Source organism: Caretta caretta, chromosome 8 (genome assembly GCF_965140235.1).
Source record: "Caretta caretta isolate rCarCar2 chromosome 8, rCarCar1.hap1, whole genome shotgun sequence".
Taxonomy (NCBI): Eukaryota; Metazoa; Chordata; order Testudines; family Cheloniidae; genus Caretta; species Caretta caretta.
The window spans coordinates 80569246-80596156 of record NC_134213.1 but is presented as its reverse complement, the minus strand read 5'-3'; the positions used below and the strand labels follow the sequence as shown (position 1 = coordinate 80596156).

Here is a 26911-nt window from a genome sequence, read left to right as displayed (position 1 = left end):
TGATACATTTAAATGATATTTTGAAATGAACCTTCAAATGTAAAATTAATATTCTATTTTCAGTATAAATTCACCTCTGGCCACAGAACAATATTAGCATACAAGCTAATGGAGTTCATATTGTTCAATTTATGATATTTAATTGGACAGTCTACATCTGTCTATTGCATAACTAATTATAGAGTCGTTACTGCTTGTACTGTGGCTGGGAGCAAAGTACAATCTGCAGTGGGAACTGCAAAGAGCTTCTAAATTGTCCAAAAAATGGTTTAATAACAATCCACTTAGTCTAAAATCCATCTGAGTCTATCTTTGTTATTACATATTTTAATTTTACAGCAACAATGACTATAGGTGCCACTGAAGCCAACAGACAAGGATGCCCCTTAAGTCAACGGTCTAATACTTACAAATGCAAATTGATGCATTGTTCTAATGTAAAAAAAATAAGTATGATGATGTGCCAGTCATAAGTAATGTTGCAGGAGAAGAGATTTTCCGGAAGAATTTGCAAGATTTGTTTTCCCTGAGTATAAGTATGATTTCTTTAAAAACTGTTCATTCAGCAATCTGCATAATAGACTTGCTCTGATATCATCTCTCCAGAAGGGGACTGACCAGTTTCTGGATTTGAAGCTTTCCCCATATGACAAAACTTGGCCTAGTGGACAAAGCTCCAGCTGAATATTTCCATGGCCATCAAAAGTCTATAAAACTTACTTGAGATTAGAAACATTTGATCATTTCAACAGTCAAAGACCTTAACTAATTAAAACCATTCAAAGTAATCTATACAAAATTCTATAGAAGGTTGTGTATTACTATATGAACATTTTACAGAGACTGGATTTACAGGCAGGGAGCTTTAAAGAGCTTCCTGCTCATATTCATTCAGCAATTGCCATAACTGTCTCTCAGCAATAGCTCTGAGAGGTATACAATATCCCTACTGACCTCACTGGGTGTTAACACTGAATCCCAGTGAAGAACATTTAAAATACTGAAATTTAAATGATCTTATTGTTGATCAAAAACATGTAAGAAAGAAAAGTGGCAGTCATAATATGATGAGATGCACAGTACACACAAGCCCCACTGCGGGGAGTCAAGACCAGGAAGCCTACCAGAGCTCAGAAGCAGCTATTTTGAACATCAACATAAACTACTGTGAGTGACAACTCATTCTGGTATGAGATGTAAGCAGAGCTTGGTCAGTAGGCCAAGTTTGGAAGAGTACTGCTATTTTTCCCCTTCCCATTTACTCATAGTAAATGTCTCCAAGAATCACGACTAGAGATACAGGGTGCATCCATGACTGTTAGTCCTCCTCTTTCTTTGGATTAGCTGTTTAACATGAGAACCCTCCTGTTGGCTCATGGTGAACAAGTCCATCACTAGAGTTTTCCCAACTGTTGCAAATAGTCTTGACTGAAGAATGGGACAGCTCCCATCCATCCGGCTGGATTAGGGTCTGCTTACACAATGAAGACCACAATTAAAAGAAGGACTATGTCCTAGGCTGGTTTTAGAGTATTCTAGATTTATGATAAACCCCAAGGATAAAAGAAGAGAAACACGCTTATTGAACTGCAGTCTGGGCCTTTGGCATCTAAATTTGGCAGCACTTCAACTCCTTCCCACTGAAGAGCAGTCACTATGAATGGAAGAGGATATGCTGTTATGTGCTAGTAGGGCTACTTGCTGTTGAAATTCTTGTATCTGGTGGGGAGGACTGTTCTGTCCAAAGACTTTATCAGTCTGCCTGCCCAGACTGAAGAAGAAGAGCTGAAGGCAGTGTGCCAGAACTCAGGGAACCGTGGGACCCAGGTTTGTCTCTGCTTGTGCTAGAAGGTGAAGGAGTGAGAAGGGAGCTGGGGAAACTGGCTCCATCGTGCCAGGTGAGAGTAAGGAGGAATTAGCAGGGGAGTGAAGAAACAGGACTGACCTATTACCATTCCTTCAGGAGCTGAGAGACCTCCTTTCCCAGGGCAAAGGCAAGAATCAAACTGATGGAATGTGGAGACATTGCCTATGCAAGCTGCCATGTTGTACTCTAGACTCAGAGTTGCATTTTTTTAAATGAAGAGCTAGATTCACAAGAGGGACAGAAGGGCTGCAATACTCAGTCTGGCAGCACCTAACTTTTAGGCACCCAGCCACCTATCCTGAGTTAGGCTCCCAGACTCCCTATACAATGCATGGGGAGAGTTAGGCACCTAAAAAGGGGATTCACAGATAAAAGGGGCTCCACCACTGGCATCTCTTTTACAGGTTAACGGGTACTCAGATCAGGCCTCAAAGGCAAGTTAAGTTGGGAAACACCTAGTTTGTGAATCCCGCTAGGGCTTAAGCATAAGTAAGGTGCTGAGCTGCTGGGAGGTAGATACTTAGGTATTCAGGACTTAGGTAGCTGCACACATGGTCACTGCTGAAATTTAGGCACCTAGAACATTTTACCAGTGAAAATGTGGGTATCTAGAGACTTTAAGCACCTACAGGGATAGGCAGAAGCTGAGTGGTGGTTTTGTGAATGCCAATTGTGCCTAAATGTTGGACTTAGGCACCTACATTCCAACTGTGCACCGAGCCCTCAGTCTTTAGCCCTCATAACTGTGCAGCTGCAGTGGGGTGTTAAGTATGAATGCTGGGCATCTAAATTAAATTTGTCAACTGCTTCAATGCTAACCAAAGCATCCTAGAAAGGAGAGGGAGAATCATGCTATGAAGATTTTACAGTCTGAGTCACAGTTCATTTTCCCATCCTGGCTGGATACCTCCTCTTACTTTTCCTAAACAAGGAGATACATTTAGCAGAGCACCAAAGCCCTACCAAGGGGGAAAATCAAGCCCAAGGAATGCAGAGGAACTCGGATGTATCTGAACCCCAAATGAAGGGAAAATAAGCGTACAGAGCCCAGCAGAGCATATATATTTTGATCATATGCACCATCATCTTTGGATGGACCTTATTTTGCAGACAGATTTCAGAAGAATTCCACTAATACCTTTTGTCTTCCCATTCAAACGCTGGGCCTGTAGAAGATCCTGAACCAACAGTCCACCTCGGTAACAAGCATAGCAGGCCTCACAGATATCACTATAAGGTTCAGAAACAATTTTCTATTCCCCGAGAACACTCCCTGAAACGCTGATATAGCTTGATGGAGGCATAAGGAGACAGGGGTTTCCTTCCTCAGCCATTCACTAAGGAGACCTCCACTGGCAAGGAAATGCTTTCCTGAGTAACAGAACAGGATTTATGGGTGCACAGAGCATGCAAGACCAGCAGATATATATTATAACACAACATATAAAGTTTCCTATGTTCAAAAAGAAAACCAATGGCATTAATCCACTATGGGCCTGGCCCAAACTCCATTAAAGTCACTGGGGTCTTTCCATTAACTTCAATAGGTTTTGGATCAGGCCCTACAACAGTGAAAGTTTGCTTCCTTCCTGATACCACTCTTTATTTTACCCCAGCAGTCTGATTTCAACCCTTTTCACACACCCCAGTAGCTATTAAAAATAAGCAGAATCTGTAGCCTCCTACCAATTTCGTATTTTGTGCCGGCAACGTTCGCAGTGATGATTCCATTCTTTTTCTTCTTTCTGACTTTTCTTTTAATTGTGCTTTGGTAAGGCAGTTCTGAACTCAAAGTCAGACAAGAGGTTCCTTGGTTATCTTTGAAAAATAATGTTTGTAACAATCAACAATACATAAAATTATGCACATAACTAAAAGAACCACAGTACAAAAGCAATGTGAGTTGCTAGTCAGTTAGGCATTAGTAAACTTTGATTCAGATTTATTAACAGTTACAAGCATGTTGAAAGATCATCATTAATGAGCCATATTAAAAATACAAGAGTTCTATAATCAATTTACATACCTCCCTCATTAGGCAAGGATGGCATTATAACATGGGGCTGCGCAGAACCAGGTGTCCAAATTCTGTTCCAAGTTCTCAGAAAACCATGAAGGCCTTCAAAGTCAAATGATTCAAAGCTTGTGTCATACCATTTCAATCTCTGATTATATTGACTCTCAATTATGGAAGAGACAGGTATCTGCATTAGAAAAGGATTTCATTATAAAATAATAACTGATAAAGCGTAACTTGTATAGAAGCACATATAAAACTGTTTCTTCCTTTTGTTTTTGGCAATGTGTGTACCCAAAACTGATGCTTACTTTTAGAGACGTAATCAAGTTAGCAAAAATATGCCAATTTATTCATCAAAATGCAGAATCTCAAAAAGGTAGTTTTCTGTTTAATTTATGGTGAATAAAAACTTTTTAGCTGTCTCTGTTCTTGAAAAAGGGTTTATAAGGTTTTGCTTATTACACAGTTTGTCTATCTTAGATGTTTATATGATTCATTAGTAGATTCAATAACTCTGGGAACTTTTATCCTCAGCAAAGTGCACTGAATTCCTGGTAAGTTCCAACTATACTGAAAATTTCAAGGTTTTCAATAATGTAGTACAATATTATGCATGCTCCCATCACCATGAGGAGAAAAAAGTGAGACCATTTGTTGAAAATTTATTAAAATTTCATAGAACCTGGGACCACAGACACTAACATGCTGTCACAGGGAGAATGTCCCCTGTGACTGAAGTAGGTCCAGAACACCTGTGCCAGAACAGGTGCATCCCATTGCATCAATTAAGGGGGCAGGACTTTTTCTGGGCTATAAAGGGTCAGAGGGCATTTCAGTGAGAACAGATCTGGAAGGGAACAGGGATACTGTGAGAAAGAACTCGCACAGGTAGAGTAAGCCACAGAGAAGCAGGACTGCCAGAGTACTCTGCGATAGGTGACAAGGAGACCCCAAGATGTGATGTGTGAGCTGGGGACCTGTTCTGTTTGTTTGTTAAGATGGACAATAAACCTGCATCAAAGAGACCTTACTTCCATCTTAGTTTATTTTTGGCCTGACATACTGTATTTATATAACATTTGAAATCTCACATACTAAAGTGTTTTTAAAAATCTCCCTCAACACATCAAAATGCCTGGAAAAAACTTTAAAAAATCGACTCTGAATCAGGATCAAACATTGCCCTAAACATTTTACTATGCTGGTAGCATGCATTCAGTCATGCTTCCATATCACAGAAAAAATTATAAGAAAACCACCACAACAAAAACTTTGGCAAAATGCCCCCCAAAAAGTGATTCAGACCCAAAATTCATGAATTCTGCACAGAAGGACAAATAGTTTAAATTGCTTCTATAATTTTAAAGTACTTGAATTTCTTTCATGCAATTATGAATGTGGTTAAAAGTGCTTTGGGCTGGCTTTATATGTAGTTTAAGTATGTTGTATTTGCACAAATGCTTTAAAATAGCTGTAAAGACAATGTGAAGCACTCTTGCTTTATTTGATTTCAGTCTAGGATAAATGTAATGACAAACCACAGATTTCTAAAGCTGAAGCAATCTGCAGATGTTAAGTCACATGCATTATACCTCAGGCATATAAATGCAGCAATGCAAAAATACAACAAAGCATATTAAAACATGAAGGCTTTGACACAAAATGACAACATCAGAAACTTGAAATCAAGTCTGATACTGCCCTTTCCTCAAGCCACAAGTAAACTAAGGCAAACCAGTGGCAGTCAAGTGTTGCATTAATTTATACCTGAAATCAATGAGCTCAGGGGAGTTGCATGGGATGCAAATCAGAGCAGAATTTGGCCCAGAATATTAAGTCTGAGTCTTCTTCCTTTTGTTTGAGATACAATCATAATATACTTAATCATTTTCTGGACAGGTCAGCATGGGATACTTTTAGTAGGAAGCAAAAAAAAGTTGAGTTGTAAAGTGACTTCTCAATTCAATGTGGGGATTTATCCTTAAAACTCCTACTAATGCAATGGGATAATAGGAGCAGATTGATGTAAGCAGCCCCAATTAGAGATTCCATTGGGGGCCAAATTCTGCTCTGATGTAAGCTGAGCCAACCCCACTGATATCAATGGAGCTGCACCAGCCAACACCAAGGCTGAGATTTGCCTCTATATTTATCCAAGAGCCTAGATAGATTTTGATATACAAATGTAATTTTGGCAAAAGTGGTTGGGATGTAAGTTACAGTAGCTCTCACATGCACCCCCGCAGAAGAGTTTTACTGCATCTGATCTCTGCAAGAAAATCCCCAGTTGGATTGAAAGTGCCTCTTTGGCAGTTGATTGTTCTGGGTGAAGTCAACCAAGAAGGTGGCCCAATGATTCTATCGCCAAATGTATACCATACAAAAATTAAAAAGCCCCCACTCCTTTTTCCATTTTAGTTCATTATGCACTGGGCAGCAGAAAAGCCTCTTTGAAACCACTACTAAGGGGAAATAGCACTGAGTGCATGCACAGTGACTCACTGACTTTCATCTGTTTCTCAGGCTTAGCATATTGCCAGAGTGAGAGAGAAGTTTCATTTCTGGGAAGAAAAACCTGAAGCACTTCTGTTGGCCAATTAAGAAGTTGCATACGCACACACAAATTCTTAGCAGCTGCTTGTCAGCTATGCTGGCAAAAAACTTTGAAAATTTGGGGAAGTGATAAGGAGCCTGATATTGCTTCTTGAGAAACACCAGCCTTACTAATACAATACTGTTTTAATCCCAACTAATTACAAGTTGGTAGCCCTTTATTAAATACTTTTTATAAAAACCATCAGAATGCAAACTGCACCTACCCAATCAGTTCAGACATTTAGTTTACACATACAGAAAATATCTTCCCAGAGTTTACCATCAATACATCAGTGTTTTCCACCTGGACCACAATGATTAAATCTGCACTAAATTCTGCCACACTATTACTCCTAATATGTGGATTATCAGGTCCTCTTTTCTGACATGAATCCACATTTAAACAGGAGAACATACATTCAAAGTGCATGATTTTTGACACGCCACTGGTCCTTGGGACTGGCAAGCCAGCAGCTGTGTGGAGGCTGTGCCACCAAGATCTGTCATGTAGCCTGGGGGGTCTGTGGGAATGCACAGAAATCACTCCTTGCAGAACTCAATGTATGTGGGATCCTTGCTGCTTCTTTGCTCTGTTGGAGCTGTATGTCCCAAGCTGCTGGTGAGAATTGCTGAGGGCTCTGGAGCCAGCTCAGAAACCTTCAGCAGAACCATCCTCCATATTCACATAGATCTCAGGCTACCTATGAGATTCGGAGGTTGAACATACTGCTTCTTCCATGGGAAGAAAACCCCTTGACAGAAGAATTTGGAAGAAACTTTGCCACGGAACCTCATGGAGTTTTATCCTGGGCACTCTTCCATGCGTGAGGCACACGCACTGTAAGTACTACCTGACCCAAATTCTGACTAAGGATTATTCTCTTTCCCATGATAAGTGCTCTCTGAACATAAAATGATATTCTTTGGGTCATTTGTTTTGGCATAAATACCTACTTTTTTTTGTGGAGAGCAAGCCCAGTCCTCAATTGTGTTCTGCTCGCAGGAGAAGCCCCAGCAGTTGACAATGTGGTGTCAAGGAGATACATAAGAACGGCCATACTGGGTCAGACCAAAAGTCCATCTAGCCCAGTATCCTGTCTTCTGACAGTGGCCAATGCCAGGTGCCCCAGAGGGAATGAACAGTATAGGTAATCATCCCCTGTCGCCCATTCCCACCTTCTGGCAAACAAAGGCTAGGGACACCATCCCTGCCCATCCTGGCTAATAGCCATTGATGGACTTATCCTCCATGAATTTATAATGTCACACCACTAGGCTTGGAAGGATTCAATTTTTATCAGTGTCAGTAAACATCAATTTCACTGTACACACACAAACTGGCAAAAATATTTCCATAGATAACTGAAGTTTACGGACAGGCAAAATAAGAAAAATGCTATATGAGAACTCCAGAGTTTGATTTATGGATATTATTTATGCTGTATATTTTGATATGTGATGTTGATAGAGCTGCCAAATTTCCAATTTCTGGAAGCTGGTCACCCCGGCTCTGCCCCCTCCCCCGAGGCCCTGCCCCCAGCTCCACCCCCTCCACCAAGGTCCTGCCCTCTGCTCACTCCTCTCCCCTCCACCCTGGGAACCACCACTCTCTCCCCACCCCACCAGTTACCTACGGCCTGCCACCGCTACCTCCCACAGCCAGGTTCTTTCCCAGGCAGCCCAGCTGCTGCACTGGGCGGCTGGGCTCTCATGCCAACCCAGAGTCGAGAGGCCAATGAGAGAAGTGGGTGGTCCTACCCCTTCTGCTCCCTAGTACACTTCCAGCTCACACAGCCTCCAGCCCTGGCAGCCATGCCCAGGCAAGGAGCGGAAGGAGTGGGTCTACTCACTTCCCTTGCTGGCTGCTCCACTCTGGGTCAGCATGAGAGCCCAACCACAGCGGCGGCAGTGGGAGAAGAACAGAGCCCCTCTCCCTGCCCTGGCAGGCAAATCTAGGGGGGCACTTGCCCCCGCATGTCCCCTCTGTGCATTACCCTTGCTCCTGCAGGCAGCAACCGGACTTTTGGTGTCTGGTCAGTGTTTCTGACCGGACATTGTCAGGTGCCATTTTTGACCAGACTTTCCGGGGAAAACCAGACAGCTGGCAACCCTAGTGTTCACAATTTGTGTTTTAACAGTTAGAAAGCTTTAACTTTTTGAATTTCAATGTCTGTCATTAATTGTCTGACACATACACCCATAATTTCATGCAACTAAGTTTAAATTGATAAAAATTGGGAAAAAATGCTTGAACAAATATCGATATCGATAAATCGATATTATCCATCGAAAGTATAAAAAATAACTAACAAATTCTGCCAAGCCTACACATCACCAGGAGAATCTGCCAAATGGGAGTGTCAGATAAGTGTCTCTCTGCAAGTTTTGTAAATATTAAAACTATAATTTCCATACAATATTGTTGCCCCACAGCGTAGCCAGGACCAATTTCATGCAATCTGATGTAACTTGTTTATGCTATGTATTCTTAAACCAAAATGGACCCAGCTGCACACAGGCAACCTAGAATTCCCAGACGGTCACCAGGAACAACTGCCTTAGTTACGGTCTCTCCAGATTTCGAACTGTCCTCCCAGTTGCCATGGAACTCCCCCTCTTAGCTGCCCTATCAACCTCTAGCCAGAGCCAGAAGAACAGCAGCAGATTCACCACACTGCACCCTGCTGACACATTACTGATCATCGGGTTACTAGATTAACAGATCACTGTTCCTCCAAAGCTGATGTGGCATCACAGCACTGGGTGGCCAGACCATCATCTAGGAAACAGAGTCACCATCTTCAGACAAGATGGTTGCTGCTAACCAAAGAGAGAAAAAATAAGTTTATTAGTTAAAGGGCCAGATTCTGCCCACAGTTACCCTAGTGTAAATGAGCTAAATTTGTGCTGAATGCCACACTTAGCCTGGCTACTAAGGATATTCAGCACATCTCTTGCAGTTGATGGAAAAGATCTGCAGGTCACCATCAATATGTTTAATGCATGATTTGCTATTGAGGCCATATATCTAAAAAAAGCCCAAGACAAATGTATTCTCCAGTTCTCCTCAAAAAAAGTATCTAAATTGCTTTTTGGAATAAGTTGTTTGCTAACAAGATTATGGATTACATAATTTTTACCATTACAGCTAAAACATGGTCCTTCTGTAAGAGATTGCAAATCTTTTTACAAAGACCCCAAATAGTCTATTTTTCAAACTTTGATGTAAACTATTTTCTTCAAGGACCAAAAGGAATTGCTACTTTACTGTATGTACCAACTCATTTCCTGTAGGATTTTGCCTTCTAAGGGTTATTGTCCTAAAGTGAATCTCTAGAGACATTTTAGCTGCATTCATGTTTTAATTTATATACCTATCAAATTTGTCTTGCAACTCCTTCATGGTCTAAATCTGCACAGACATAATAGAAGCTAATTAAACAATTGTTTAGTTGAATACTGTGCACTGCTCCTTTCAGGTTACACCTGTTGTGAGGTACAGAAACAGTTATAAATATGCATGTATTAATTCTCACATGTTTTAAATGTTATACATGTCTAATTATGTGTGTCACTCTCTGCATATGTTCCTAAACATTTTCCTGTCTTACATACAAATCTGGAGTGCCAAATTTTGAAGGTACCCCTAGGGGAATTTGGCATCACTGCACGTGTGCATAATTCATGTTCCCTGCAGATATCTTTGCTTCCCCACAGAAAAATGAGTTTGGAAGAGGAAGCAAAGGAAAGACACGAGCAGTTATACGCCCCTCCCCGGCAGTGCAGGCAGGTTGGTTTGGGGGCCTGGACCAGCTAGTAGAGATGTAAATCACTGCCAGGGGGTGGCAGTCATGCATGTGAGAGAGAGACACTGTCTCTCTCACGTGCTATTGCAGCACACTCAGCGTGGAGGGACAGGGCTTCAGGGTGTTTCTGAGGAGGCATGGGGAAGGCTCTGTCCCCTCACACAGAGAAGAATGTAGCAGCCTGCCTGCTTAGTGAATTGTTCCCATTGTCTTTGTGAATTCTCCCAGCAGTATAAAACAAGTGTAAAAGTTTTAAGGCTCCTTTACATTGCCAGAGTGGCGTAAAGGACAGTATGGTCTTACAAATGCTTATGGTGTTTCAGTTATTAGAACTGGTCTAAATTTTTGGACTGAATTTCCCATCAAAATGTGCTCTATGAACTGTTTGCTAGTGACCTTTCTGGAGATGGCCAGTAGTCAATATAAATTGTGAGTTTGATTCCACAGCCCTCACTTGCTCTTCAGTTTCCTACAATGTAACACTGAGCATATGGCTGCATATATTTGTTGATTAATAAAGGGTCAAACCTAGCTACATGACTATTAGGCAAGGGTGCTTGGGGATTTCCTCTAATGCTCCTCACTCCCATTCTTCATCCATTGTATTGTAGTTTAGATAAATTACCAAAATAATTGAAACCAGAGTGATTACATTGCATTATTTTGACAAATAAAATATGCAGAATTTTAAAATATTGTGCACAGAATTTTAATTTTTTGGTGCAGAATTCCCACAGGAGTATAACAGGTTAACGTCCTGTTTTAAAAAGTTTATCTCATCCAAAGCCTTTTGCTTTTCAACCCAGGCTGGCTGAGATCCCCTTGACATTCCATTGACTTCAACAGTCTTTGTATCAAGCCAAAAATGAAAAGAGGGCTGTTGACTAGTTATCTGCTCTTTTGACTACAGTTAAAGAATAGAATCCTGACCTGTCTAATGTAGCAGAATGGATAGAAAAAAAGTAATACCAGAATAAAAACTGACATATCAGCACAGCTCAAACATTTTGAGTCATGTGCAGTCCTACAACTAAGCTCATGTAACACATTGACACTGAGATAGTAAACAGTTTCAGAATATTTGATATATATTAAATTATTCTTAAGTTTGCTAAATACTGTAGCTACAGTGAGACAGTACAATATAACACATGAATCCAGGTATGTGAGGAGCCAATGTTATGTTAAACTGACTAAGTCTTATTGCTGCTGTGTAACCTTTCCGCGCACATGAGTCAAGGGCTCTAAAGTCGTACACATCTAAGGCCTGTGTAACTCCTAATAAACAAAACACTCTGATGGCTATTAAGCAATAATGGAAGCAGAGGCTTAAAAGAAAATATTGCTTAATGTTCATGTATATATATAATTTAGCACAAACTAGTATCTGATCCAGATTCAGACTATTTTTACCATTCTGGTCTGGTTTCAAAAAGTGATAGAACATGGCGCCTGTCACTTTGGTTGTGAAAGGAATGCTTGTTTTGGGGGAAATAAAGATGTGTTACCTAAATAAGGAAGAATGAACTCTGGTTGGAGGTGAGACTTCCTTGGGAATTCACACACATTATACATATAACATATTAAATATGTACACAATTATTAACCAGAAATAAAAAGTATGTACAATATCTGCAATTTTGAAGCGCTCACATTTTCACGAAAGCCTTATCTTTTGTACGTCCTGTCTTTGTGTTTACATTGTTTTGGTTGGTTAGTTTTTGCATGTAAAATATTTGATGGCAATGAGCAGGTGTCCTCAAGGCGGCACAAAGGGGAAAGTTAGGAGCTCTGCTGTGACAAATGTTGTGACGTATACTTTTCACAAGTAAACACTGCTCTTATAAACTACACTGCAATACTCTCAGTGTACCAGAGATCAGAAACAGGCACAAAAGTCACATTAGACCTTTCAAGATTGCCCTGAAGGATGGTTGCCCCTCCATGCATCCCGTTTCCAAAAGGACTCTCCCCACCCCTTAACTAGATCTGAAGTACATTTTTTTTGTTGAAACTTTGTTAAGCCTTTTTAAAAAAATATTGCTTCCAAGATATCTTTCACTTTCGGCGCACAACCAGACTATTGTCTTGCTCCAACCCTACCCCTGAGGCTAGCATTAGAGTGAAAGCATGCTTCAGACTGCCAGCCAAATGCATACTTCGGAGAAGCGTATTTATATTCTGCTTGCAGTCTAATGATTAGTACACTAAAAGCCAACTAGAAGACTGTAGTATAAAGCAATATGCTACAGCAGCACATGCTTATGCCCATTTCTATTTGTAGAAGCTCATGTAATTAAACACTAGAAAATGTGCTAATTGACAAGACTTACAAACAGAATCTAGCCTGTCTGTCAAAAACAAAGGAAATGCTGAGGAACACCAGCTTTAGTCAGTAATCACAACAATGAGAAGAAATATTGGCAAGGTACATTTTTCACTTATCCCCTAAAAGTAAACCAGCAACCACCCTGCTTGTGTCTGGTAAATCTAATAAATTTACAGAACACATTCCTACCATCATGAGTGAATATAAAATACCACTTTAGGCTGTCTCATGTTTTTTTTATTGTGCGCTCTTTCAGCACATAGCATGGACACGACAGTCCATTACTTCAGAAGGTATTGATAATTCTATGAAACTATTATCCAGGGCAGCCTTTCATTGCCTCTAAAATAGAAATGGCTTCCAAGTCCCTTACCACCAATTAGAGTTCTGTTCAGCAAAACAGAAACTCTATTTATTGCAGGTAATTACCTAGAAATGCAAATAATCATTTTATCTGTATACTTTATCTCTCCATTTGAAGTGGTGTTATAATGGTCTAGACTCTGTTTTGGTTTATAGTTCATAAATGCCTCATACAGAAAGTATATACTCTTAGTTATGTAAGTATATATTGACATGTCTTGCATGTTTAAAAAAAAGACAGTTTTGCATCTTATATACTAGCTATTGAGGAAATGATACTTACCTCCTTTGTAATCAGTTTGATTACAGTTTGACTTTGTAATCGTCTCTCAGGTGAATGTCACTTTCCTGCAGATTTACAGAATTCAGATCTTCATTGTGGAATGATCCCAGTTGCTCCAATTCAAGGTTGTAACGAAATCTCCATTATACACTTAGTTTTGTATCCTGCTCAAACTCTGCTTCCCTCTAAAATTTAAGAACCTAAATTCTCTAAGGGCTTGTCTACATTACCCGCTAGATTGACAGGCAGCGATCAATCCAGCGGTGGTCAATTTATTGCGTCTAGTCTAGACATGATAAATTGACTGCCGAGCACTCTCCCGTTGACTCCGGTACTCCACCAGGGTGAGAGGTGCAGTCGGAGTCGATGGGATAGCATCAGCCATCGACTTACTGCAGTGAAGACACCGCGGTAAGTAGATCTAAGTATGTCAATCCCCCCACCCCCAGTGTAGACCAGGCCTCAGTTTTGCTGGATGGAGAAAGAAGGGAAGCACTCCTACTCCCAAGTGCCTCCTCCCAACCCAGACCCCCTGTGCTTCTGGCAGCAGACCTGTGTCTTTCAGCAAGACACCTGGCCCCCATAGTCAATGTCTACCCTATATGCCTCTGCATCTGTTACATGCTTCCTTATGCCCAGCTGATCCCTGGTTGTCAAAATAACCTCTTAGAGTCACTGGCAGAAGGCTTCTCAAATGCATGTCAGGTACTAGCCAACTGCCAGGATGGCCTCAGGATCAGGGATATAAACACAAAGATGAGTTAAAGCAAGTACTCCTTATCCACAGCACAGAATCTGGCCCATTAGCTCTAATATATTCCAGGCCTGCACTGCCTAGCTCCATCAGTGTTTCTGGACATTAATTGTAATTTCTAAATGGGGCTTGCAGAGTTTATGGCTGTGAATTACACCATCTAAATTCAGATCCTGGCACATCAGAATGTTTGCTAGTCTAGCACCCAGGATGGCACACCGACAGCACGATGAAATGCAAATTGACAGACACTGGCCTGCAGCCTAGAATCCAGAACCTGATTCAAAATGTCAAGTAACACTTTCAAAGTCCAGGGTCTGGTCACAAACTAACCGCCACGCTGAGGGTAAATGTCTGTCTATGGTTTTCTAACATATGAAACTGAAACTAGGAAGCTCCTATGTACATAGTGAACTCCTGCCCACCCCACAGTAATTGCTCTGAAGTTTCCCCACTGTTGCTACCATTAGTATAGCTTCACAGGGAACAGCAATGGTGGGAGTACTTGTGTAGATTGGTAGTTGGTGACATTTTAACCACTGCAACATTCAAATCTGCTTTAAGCAGGATTAGTGATTGGAAGAGTATTGTTGGTTGGTCTACACCAGGGGTGGGCAAAATTTTTGGCCTGAGGGCCACATCGGGGTTGCGAAACGGTATGGAGGACCCAGTAGGAAAGACTGTGCCTCCCCAAACAGCCTGGCCCCCTCCCACTTCCTGCCCCCTGACTGCCCCCCTCAGAACTCCTGACCCATCCAACCCTGCTCCTTATCCCCTGACAGGCCCCTCCCAGGACCCCCGCCCCTAACTGCCCCCCCGGGACCCCACCCTCTATGCAACCCCCCCTGCTCCCTGTCTCCTGACCACCCCCCAACCCCGCAGAACCTCCTGCCCCTTATCCAACCCTCCCTCTCCCCGCTCCCCATCCCCTTACCATGCTGCTCAGAGTGGCAGGACAGGTGGGTGGTGGGTGGGCGCAAGCCACACTGCCCGGCAGGAGTGGCGGGCCAGAGTGCTGCCCATGCAGTGGCGTGGCTGCGGGGGAGGGGGGAAAGCAAGGGAGGGGCCAAGGGCTGGCCTCCCCAGCTGGGAGCTCAAGGGCCAGGTAGGACCGTCCTGCAGGTCGGATGTGGTCCGCGGGCCATAAGTTTACCCACCTCTGGTCTACGCTATCTGTTGCCACCACTAGTGCAGCTGTGCTAGCGGTAGCAATGGTGGGAAATTTTAGGACAAAAATGTGCTGTATACAAAGCTGTTTATATACAGGAGAACAAAGGGAAGAAATTAAATATTCCACAACAGGAAAAAATTAAAAAACAAACAGTTTCTAAAAACAACAGAACACCTTGGCTGGGGTTTTAAAGGGATCGGAAAGAGTTAGATGTCCACTTCCCGTTGAATTTCTGTCGGAGTCAGATGCCTAACTAACCCTCCTTGGAGAATCCCAGCTTCTACCTATTTCTGCTGTGGGATCCTGAGCACACAGTGGGCATTTTTTTAAGCCCTCTAGTGTACACATCATTCCATAGCATGTCAAACAATATGAAAAAATGCTATTCAACATCACTCCCATTCTTCCAAACAAAAAGACAAACAAATCCACACAATTTTAAACCCAGCAGGCAGACACGTGAGAAGTACATAGAATTTAGTAGTACTGCCCAACTAATACACATATTGTACAAAAGCTATCCAAAAACCCTGCTAAGTGCTGAAAAATTAACTTTATGGTACTAGCAAGAAGAGTCCGCCCATGCTCACTGCCATATTACTGCATAAAATCAATACAAAGTTGACTTCTTTATCGGTGGTTCGGACGAGTACTGATGTAAAATTAAAAAGAAGCTTCAGCAGAACCGAAGAATCTGTTTTCAGTTTCTTTAAATATATAATCAAAGAGAGAAGAACGAATATTTTAATTAACACCTTTCATCCCAAGGACCCAAAGTGCCTCACAACCCAATTGTTTGAATTCAGTCTCAAAACACCCTGCAAAATATTGCAGGACACTTCTGCCCCTTCTATAGAACTGCAAACAGAGACACAGAGAAACTGACTGACTTGTCCAAGGTTACACAGCAAGTCAGTGGCAATACAAAGAATAGAACAAAAAAAATAATAATAATCCTAGCTCCCATTCCCTTGCTCTAACCCAGTAATACTCTGACTTCAGTGATTCAGGAGCCAACATTACCCACAAGAGCCACAGTAGTGTGAATTCATGGTTTCATTTACTATATATATATTTTTTTTCACAGCAAAATGACTGACCAAGTATTCTACAATTGGTTAATAATATAGTAAAAGCATCCTAATAGGTTAATAACTTAGACTGGTTAATAATTAAATCAGTGTTTTAATATCATGTGCTGCAAAGAGCCATAGGAGACACATTAAAGAGCCACTTTCGGCTCCTGAGCCCCAGTCTGATTATCCCTGCTCTAACCACATCATCAGGAGCAGGAGCATCCATATGGAGGTCAAGGATACCCACAGCTGTCCTGGCTCTGTCCCTCCCACAAGGCTGCAATGCTTCCTCTGGATCCCACCAGTAGAGCAATGTGTGAATGTACTCCCAGGGTGGAGTTATTCTGATTCAGCAAGCAGAACTTCCAGATTAAGGCCTTGTCTACACTACACAGTTTTGTCGACAAAAGTCAGGTTTCATCGACAAAACAGTGGAGGTATACACACCTCCTGCCAATTTAAATCTCCAGCTATGCTGACAAAATAAACCCACCTCAGCAAGCAGCATAGAGCTTTTTGCAACAAAGTTAGAGCGACACAGTTTCACAGTACTTGCTTATGTCACCCTAAGTGGCCTCCAGGAAGTATCCCACAATGCTCATCATGACCTCTCTGGTAAGTAGTTTCTACTTCATTGCCCTACAGCCAGGTACACAGGCATGCACCCCTCCCATTTTAAAGCCCCATGAATTTTTGAAATTCCACTTCCTGTTTGCTCAGTGTGGACATCTCACATCACACCTTCCCAGCTGACCATGCCAGACTTCTGCAGCAAACAGGCTCCTGCGTGGAGTACACTGAAGTTGCTGCATCTGTTGGGTCTGTGGGGAGAGAAGTTTGTGAAGTTGCAGCTCCAATCCAGCCGTAGGAACTTTGACACCTATGAACAGATTGCTGGTGGCATGGAGGAGAAGGGGCACAAAAGAGACATGCAGCAGTGGCGTGCTAAGATCAAGGAGCGGAGACAAGCATACTAGAAGGCAAGAGATGCCAACTGTTTCTCCGGTGCAGCACTGAAAACATGCCACTTCTACAAGAAGTTGCATGGCATCCTCGGCGGCAACCCCACCTCCACCACCAAGTGCCCCATGGATACTTCAGTGGGACTGGAGGCAGCAGCCAGCGGAGTCAACCCCGAGGACGAAGTGGTGGACAAGAAGGTCAAGTTGGAGGAGGATGTGGGACAGGCAATTGTCTGGTGGCATGGCGAGCCAAGACCTCTTTTTGTCTCTGGAAGGATCTTCCCAGACCCAGCAGACTGGCTAAAGTAGGAGAGGGGAGCTCTGGTAAGTATTCATTTTTCTTGAATAGTGCATCGTTACATGAGGTAGAGGTGTCCTTAATTTTGTTACATGGTGCACGTGAGAGAAGGAATCGAAATTAACAAGACTAGGTGCTGTTTGCATCGGCTTCATAGTCCTCTGTGCAGCTATGCAATGGGGGCTCTGCAGAAAAGTTTGTTAATGCACACCGAGATCTCTTGGGGATCCTGCCTAGAGGTCTCTAAGAAACTTTCCTGCAGATACTCTGCAACCCTCTCCTGAAGGTTCCTTGGCAGAGCTGCTTTGTTTCAGCAATTACTTCTGGAGGAAACAAAGCAGCACACAGACATACCAACCTGCTCTGAAGCCACACACAGGCAGGAAATACACCCTTACATCTTTGTAAGGGTGTAAGAAATGTTAATCTGTGTATTGCTGTTTAATAAACATTAAGTCTTACAAAGACAGTGATTCTTTATTTGTGACCTAGAGTGGTTGCAACAGAAATTCATACACAATGGCAATCAACACATTTGCAGACTACAGTTAACGCTCAGGCAGGAACCATTACAGGGCTTATTCAAGATGGCAAGTAAATAATGTCTAGCTCAATTCATTACAGAAAGGCACACTACTGGGGCTCATTGTCAAAACGCTGCTTCAAAACCTCCCTGATTTGAATAGCCCATCGTTGAGCTTCTCTAATAGCCCTGGTGTCTGACTGCTCAAAATCAGCCACCAGGTGATCAACCTCAACACTCCACCCCGGGGGGAAACTTTTCCCCCTTGGTTTCACAAATGTTATGCAGATCACAGCAGGCCGCTATGACTATGGGAATATTTTCTTCATTGAGGTCTAACCTGCCAAAAAGGCAGTGCCAGCAACTGCTTAATCTGCCAAACGCACATTCTACAGTCATTCTGCACCTGCTGAGCCTATTGTTGAAGTGTTCCTTGCTGCTGTCAACGTTTCTGGTGTACAGTTTCATCAGCCACAGGAGTAAGCGGTAGGGTGTCTTCTAGGATCACTATGGGCGTTTCCACATCCACTACTGGAATCTTCTGGGCTGGAAAGAAAGTCCCTCCTTGCAGCTTTCTGCACAGGCCAATGTTCCTGATGATACGCGTGTCAAGCACCCTCCCTGACCATCCCGTGTTGATGTAGGTGAAACGACCCCAGTGATCCACCAGCACCAGCAATACCATAGAGAAGTAGCCCTTTCTGTTGACGTACTCCATCGCAAGATGGGCTGGGTCCAAGATTGGGATACATGTGTATGTATCGCCCGACCACAGTTAGGGAATCCCATTTCCGCAAAACAATCCAATTGCCCACACATTGCCCAGAGTCACAGTCCTTCATAGCAGGGGGCGATTAATGGCCCTGCACACTTGCATCAGCACAACCTCCACGGTGAACTTTCCAAATCCAAACTGATTCAGACTGACTGGTAGCAGTCTAGAGTTGCCAGCTTCCACACAGCGATCGCCACTTGCTTTTCCACCATTAGGGCAGCTCTCATTTTAGTTCCTTGCACCTCAGGGTGGGGGCAAGCTCTACACATAATTCAAGGAAGATGGCTCTGTGCATACAAAAGTTCTGCTGCCGCTGCTCAACATCCCATGCCTGCATCAGAATCGGATCCAACCACTCGGTACTTGTTTCCCAAGCCCAAAAGTGATGGTTCACCGTGTGCAGCTGCTCCATGAATGCCAACATAAATCTTGAATTGTTTATTTCCATGGCACACAGCAGGGCAGGCAGCATGGATTCCTGTTCAGATTCGCAGCTCATGAAATACTGCGGGATCAGCTACTGATAATGCTGATCACAAGACAGGATCCATGCTTTCAGGCAGAGATTGCACGTGCAAAGTTTGTAGGAGCAGTTGAAAAATGACACAAAATGCAGTTGGAGGCCCTTGGAATTATGAGACGGAGAAAACTGTATCATGGAGGTGGTGATCCCGCCCCCATGATGCACTGCGATCATTTCCCAGAACTCCTAGTGGGAGAAGGTAGTGAGTTGCACAGTGGGATAGCCACCCACAGTGCCCAGCTCACAACATTGGATGTGCTCTGCTGACACAAGTAGCGTTGTGTGAACAGGTACAAGCGATAGAATTACAGAGGTTTATGATCCTCAACATAACTTAAGGTTTCAGAGTAGCAGCCGTGTTAGTCTGTATCCGCAAAAAGAACAGGAGTACTTGTGGCACCTTAGAGACTAACAAATTTAAGTTGACTTAACTCTGTAGTGTAGACATGGCCTAATTTCCATTCAGAAATTCAACCAGACCTGAGGGGAACATGCCATAAAGACCAGCTGCTTTTCTCTGGCCACAGACTTGGTTCCCCACAGCACTTGCTATGGAAAGGGATTTTTATGGTGCATTATCTGCAGGGGGAGAATAAAGCAAAATGCCTCCTTTCACCAACGCTTCACTGACTTGGGCCCAAATGTACAGGTAGAGCAGGCCGGAAGCTCCAACAACAAAGTATCCCATGACCAAGCTTTTCTCCTCTCAGCTTTGTTCTTCTTGGGGTTCAAGATGTACAGTTGATTTAAAAACTAAAACTTGTATATATAAAAGAAAAGGAATCTAGCTCTTTCACAACGGCATGTGGAGCTCTGCCTCCTCCAAAGTCTCGTCCTTCTCACCAAAAGGGAGCTGGTTTATAGAATCTCCTTTGAATGCCTGATTGGCTTCCAATCACTCAGCACGGCTGCATTTCTCCACTCTATCCACTGTCGGAGACCTAAGCAGGAATTAGCATCTATCTGTTGGTAATGAGTGCAGACCCCGTCACAGCTACAATTTGCTACACTCCACGCAATACAGTAGAAGGCAGCATGTGATCAAAAGCCTCTGAAAAATTCCTTTATTTACTGAAAAAAATGCAACACCTGAAGCATAAAAAATAAAGTCTATCAAACTTTCCACACACAAATTGTTTTACCTTTGTGCTGAGAAAAATGAAGCAGCATGAGAATTTTCTGCCCAAAATGGGTAATTTTTTTAGGAAGCGCCTGAAAACACAGCACAGAATAAATGTGCTTTCTCAGCCACAACGGTAGCATTACTAGTGCCACTCTATAATATTGAACAGCTCTATTTATAGACTAACCTCATGCTGTCTCTAAGCTACAAACAATGAACGTGCTGACAGTGACACTGTAGGTTTTTCTGAATTCGTAGTTTAAAATAACTACAAAATTTGAGACAACTGACCTAAGCATGCCCATTTCTCCTCATGTCTTTAATCACAGCAGTGATGCAGTTCCAATTAGGGAGCAATGCTGAAAAAACACTACCTTTAGTCTTCTTCTCTCTTGGTCTGGAAAGATTTTCTTTTTAATAGCAAAATTCACTGTGTGTTTGAAGCAATGCTTAGGAAAGGTGTCCAGGACAGATTTTCACCCACCCAAAGCCAATCATCCTTACGAGAAGAAAAAGTCATTATGATATGAGTCCAAGGAAATATGGGCAAAAGCAAAGAAACAGAAAAGAAGGAGGGGAAATGCTGGAGCAAGCCCTCACCTAAGATCAGTGTTAAGGCTCCATTTGCTGATGCTATACTCCAATTCTTTCACTATAGCCTATAGGGATATTACTGTGCTGGTTTTCAGATGCTAAAAATAACAAACAAATGTCAATCCAAGGACAAAGCTGGAAGGAAACATGCATTAATGTAACCAAAGAAGAATATACTTAGCTTTTTGCTCCTAAGCAAAGATGAAAATAACTTTGTCAACACATAGCCAGGTCTAAACTACAGGGAAAGCCCCCTCATGAATAAATATCAATTGTGCTTTACATTTTTAAAAGGCTTGCTCTGTCCTTCATGGAAAACTACCAATGTTTCCCTTTAGACCACTCTTTCCAGTACCCACACTAAGGAGTTTTCTTTCTAGATAAGGTGTTAATGTAGCCCTTCAACAGAACAACCTCAGGCCCTACTCAGTTATCTGAGACCCCACCCATTACAATTCTCATATGCCATGCTGAACCCCCCACTTTAGACCTCAATCCCTGTTTCCCAACACAACCTAGTGGACTTAAGAGTGCAGCATGACATCTCTTCTCCGGAGGTGAAATCCTGGCTCCAATGGCAAAACTTCCATTTACTTCAGTAGGGCCAGGATTTCACTCCTAATGATCCAGGTGGTAACGGACTCAAACTCAGACCACAGCATGGTACTGGGTGTGGTCTACAAGACTACCACATTGGCCCACAAATGTGAAATACAAATATAAAAGTTTCTACTTGCTATACATAGCTGTATTCTTCCATCAATTATCAAATAAACAAGTCACCAATTTAAATTTTCAGTGCATTGATAGATGTTAGACCTCTTATTGAGTTCCCTGAAAAATAAATAAAGCCAGAAATCTTATTTTCCCTGACATTTCTCTGAAGGCAAACAGAAGCAAATGATTCTCCAATTAAAATGATTTTTCTTTGTTAACTCTTGGGCGTATGGGGCATCTTGACCAATGTTAAAATGAAAGGATGTACGGACCAAGTCCTGGGAGAAAGAGATTAAAAAAGAGAAAGATGGAATCTCAGTGGCACTGTCCCAAAATATAAAATACTCAAACATTCATTAAAAAGGTAACGTCTTTAATTAGCCTCAATTCAGATTTAAAGTACTGTCCATAAAGCAGATACGGTTTTGCCCCACATAAGTGAATGTTTATCTAGGCCACACCTGCAGCTCATATTTATAAATCCTGCCTTTGAAACAGAGATATTCTTAAAGAAATACCCATACTGCTTTGTATTTTAAGCTATAATAGTTTTGCATATGGAAAGGGAAATAGTACTATCATGAAATTCAGTGACTTCACTCTGGAGACACTGAGCAGCTCAAATTAAAGCTGCTGACACTGAAGGTTTTAGAACAGTAGCAGGCATGATGCCCACTTTAATTATTCCTTTAAAACATAAATTAAGGGGAAATAATGTTCCTATGCATATAATCTGCATGAAGGCATGGAGCTAACCAGTTCTGACTCTGACTGCAAATATCAGGCAGAATGGAGAACAGACTGCTGTCAAATTCAAGAGGCCTGATTCTCCATGGTCTTGCAGGTTGTCTCATCAGACACATGAAGGCAAAGGGAACGTGATGTGTGTCTAAGTATTAGTACTGGTGTAAATGAGTGGAGAATTCTGAGTTGGTAGAGTTTTACATCTGCTTTGTACAGGTGTAAATGACCACCTATTCCATGGAGTTTCTGCTGCATGTTCTCTTTTAGAAGGAAGGGTTTGAGGCCCTGCATGACAAGCAAAAGGCAAAGTCTCTAATCCCCATGACACCTGAAGATTCATGAACACATCCCATGGATCCCAGAGTCTCCACAGATAGAACTTGACTAACTCAGCCATGCTCCCACAGACTTCCCTGAGAGTGCAAAGCATCCATCTCTCAACGTGGTGCAATTGTGGAGTAGCTACATGACTTTTTGCTCAGATGTCCACCAGATTTAAATGGGAGCCTCCTTCCACATTCCATGATCCTCCCTTCCCTGCCTCATTCCCAGTTACCAGCACTTCTCTTCCCATTCACCAGCAGAATGCATTAGGCCCAAAATCACCAGAACTGGAATGTGTATTTTTAACTAGTCATACTACTCCCTCTGTCCAGCTCATTTTATAAATTATTTGAAAAGTTATTATTACTTTCAGAAAGTGTTAATTGCACTTTCATGCTTATTTTGCAGCATAATATTTAGCTCATAGACCATACAGGTGAGCATTCAACAAGATACTGAGATTAAAAGTGGCAAAGTATTATAATTAGCGAAAGATGAGAGTAATAAATACAAGAGGTATCAATCTGTGCAATCAAAAGTATGCCTTTTCCCAAATGGTTTTGTCTTGACCACAGAATTGCCACACAATCACAGCTCTTCATATTGTGGATTAGTGTACAATTACTGAGACATTAAATTTGGAGCAATGGACAAAAATCAGTCCAGTATTGCGCACACAGTAATGTATGATGAATGTGAGTCTGTGCTCATTTAAAGTCATCTTTATACCACTATGTAGTTGCATAATGATACAATATTTATGTAACAAGATACATAATATATGCTGTGAGGCACATGATAATAAGGGAATTGGTGAATTTGTTGTTGTAATAAATCACATTTTAAATCTAATAAAAGTCTTCCTTTTTAAAAATGCACATTTCCTAAAATGCCTTCATTATCATTTTACACTAACTTCTGCCGCAATAAATTCCAAAGTAGTGTTTGTTTAGAATTACATGATTACAATAGTTTAGTTCATTATGGCCAACGAACAGAATGGTTAGTAACACTAAAGAGTAAATCAATTCAACAACAAACCATTATTTTAAATAACTACTGGAACCTGAAGGTATGCCTCTATCTATCTGTTTCCTGACTAGGGACTAAAATGCATTAAGAAGTTATTTCACTTAGCAACTTAATAACTTGCACTTACAGAAAAAAATTGTTTGCAACAGAAATAGGTAATGGAATGTAGCACTGCAGTTTACTGCTATTACTTATATTTTAGAGCTCTCTTTAATTATCCAGGTTCTATAGCTTCTATTATTTGAGGGGAAGAAGATAGATGATTATGCACCTGTTTCCTTAAACTTTTTACAGTGATTACTAAACACTGGACCAAAGCCATTCCTTATGTAATTCCATTTACTAACTTTACTTTCTATAAAAAGTGATCATGTACTCATGTTGATGACAGTGATATTTAACAAAGCACATTCCAGCATTACATTCTCACTTCAATTTTTGATGGGTTTTTGTTAACCTTTATTATATAGCTTCACAATAATCATTATGGTGCTGTAAGTTCTTTGGGGGAGAGAAAGTCTTTTTGCTCTGTGTTTGTACTGTGCCTACTACTATGGGCTCCTGATCCATGACTGCAGTTCCTAGGTGTTATCACAGTACAAGTAATTAATAATAATGTTCCATTTTATCTGTTTGCTATGGACAAATCTACAAGTCATAACCTAACTGAAGATGGCTGAAACTAAATCAGCCTTTTCTGGCTTGCCATTTATTCCATAAGTCATTGAACAAGTAACATAGCTGTGTATCCTACATTTAGGACCACAACAATTATCCCAACCTCAGTCAGTGAAATAAAGGGTGAACATTCAGAAACATGGCAACAGAAGAAAGCAAAGAAAAAGAATTTTATTTCAAAAAGAATGATGAGAGTAAAAAGATGGTTTAGGAAACTTGTTATTCGATATGGAGTGTTTCTTCTCTAGGCTACTGGTTCACATCTGGACCAGGTTAACAGTAAGTAAAAAATCATGGCACCTACCAGCTGGTTGTTGATCTCAGTCCATTTCCCAGTCCACACAACTCAGTCCACGTCACTTAAACCACCACAAAAATGGTCACTAATAAGTCCTGTTTTGGGCATTGTCAGAAGATAGTACAGTACAAAGGATAATGTGCTTGAGAATGACTTAATCTTTTACTCATTAGAAGTGTCCCCGGTGGAGGGACATAAGCAAGGCAACATGGGTAGGTGTGTACTGTGGATAAACAGAACTTCAGTATCTCAGGCTGTTAATGTTGTACCTTTTAAGGGGACTATATTTTCTTTAATAGTTTTCTATTTTCCACACAAGAGAAAGACAGTCTTCTACTATAGTTTATTTAATATGCTACTTCTTCTTTTCTCCTTTAGTTTCTTGTTGTCTTAACAGGTATCCAATTATTTAGTGTCCAACAATAGTAGCAGAGCACAGAAATACAATTGTTTGCGTAAGCTATGTGAAATATTCATATGTAATATGATAGTGCTTTCTTAAAGGAGCTGTTGGAAGGCATGAGATGCACTGTCCTCAGATGGGGGGGTTCCACGACCACCACTCCCAAGAGAAGGAGATGGGTGGTGGTGGTCGGGGACTCTCTCCTCCGGGGGACTGAGTCATCTATCTGCCGCCCTGACCGGGAAAACCGAGACGTCTGCTGCTTGCCGGGGGCTAAGATTCGCGATGTGACGGAGAGACTGCCGAGACTCATCAAGCCCTCGGATCGCTACCCCTTCCTGCTTCTCCACGTGGGCACCAATGATACTGCCAAGAATGACCTTGAGCGGATCACTGCGGACTATGTGGCTCTGGGAAGAAGGATAAAGGAGTTTGAGGCACAAGTGGTGTTCTCGTCCATCCTCCCCGTGGAAGGAAAAGGCCTGGGTAGGGACCGTCGAATCGTGGAAGTCAACGAATGGCTATGCAGGTGGTGTCGGAGAGAAGGCTTTGGATTCTTTGACCATGGGATGGTGTTCCATGAAGAAGGAGTGCTGGGCAGAGACGGGCTCCACCTTACAATGAGAGGGAAGAGCATCTTTGCGAGCAGGCTGGCTAACCTAGTGAGGAGGGCTTTAAACTAGGTTCACCAGGGGAAGGAGACCAAAGCCCTGAGGTAAGTGGGAAAGCGGGATACCGGGAGGAAGCACAGGCAGGAATGTCTGTGAGGGGAGGGCTCCTGCCTCATACTGAGAATGAGGGGCAATCAGCAGGTTATCTCAAGTGCTTATATACGAATGCACAAAGCCTTGGAAACAAGCAGGGAGAACTGGAGGTCCTGGTGATGTCAAGGAATTATGACGTGATTGGAATAACAGAGACTTGGTGGGATAACTCACATGACTGGAGTACTGTCATGGATGGTTAGAAACTGTTCAGGAAGGACAGGCAGGGCAGAAAAGGTGGGGGAGTAGCACTGTATGTAAGGGAGCAGTATGACTGCTCAGAGCTCCGGTATGAAACTGCAGAAAAACCTGAGTGTCTCTGGATTAAGTTTAGAAGTGTGAGCAACAAGAGTGATGTAGTGATGGGAGTCTGCTATAGACCACTGGACCAGGGGGATGAGGTAGATGAGGCTTTCTTCCGGCAGCTCACGGAAGCTACTAGATCGCATGCCCTGATTCTCATGGGTGACTTTAATTTTCCTGATATCTGCTGAGAGAGCAATACAGCGGTGCATAGACAATCCAGGAAGTTTTTGGAAAGCGTAGGGGACAATTTCCTGGTGCAGGTGCTAGAGGAGCCAACTAGGGGGGGAGCTTTTCTTGACCTGCTGCTCACAAACCGGGAAGAATTAGTGGGGGAAGCAAAAGTGGATGGGAATCTGGGAGGCAGTGACCATGAGTTGGTTGAGTTCAGGATCCTGACACAGGGAAGAAAGGTAAGCAGCAGGATACGGACCCTGGACTTCAGGAAAGCAGACTTCGACTCCCTCAGGGAACGGATGGGTAGGATCCCCTGGGGGACTAACATGAAGGGGAAAGGAGTCCAGGAGAGCTGGCTGTATTTCAAGGAATCCCTGTTGAGGTTACAGGGACAAACCATCCCGATGTG

At 42.3% G+C, this 26911-nt stretch overlaps 1 protein-coding gene across 6 annotated transcripts in view; it reads right to left on the bottom strand.

The window, feature by feature from the left end:
- TTLL7 (tubulin tyrosine ligase like 7) overlaps positions 1 to 26911 on the bottom strand; it is a 134740-nt gene that overhangs the window by 78641 nt on the left and 29188 nt on the right. For all 6 annotated transcript variants that reach the window (XR_007358025.2, XR_007358024.2, XM_048861131.2 and 3 more), the window contains 2 exons: positions 3894 to 4071; positions 3554 to 3685 (listed from right to left, as the gene is read on the bottom strand). Coding sequence is in view for 4 of the 6 variants with exons in the window: in XM_048861131.2 (XP_048717088.2) it covers positions 3554 to 3685; positions 3894 to 4071 (310 nt within the window). In the remaining 2 variants the exon portion in view is untranslated. The remainder of the gene's footprint in view (positions 1 to 3553; positions 3686 to 3893; positions 4072 to 26911) is intronic.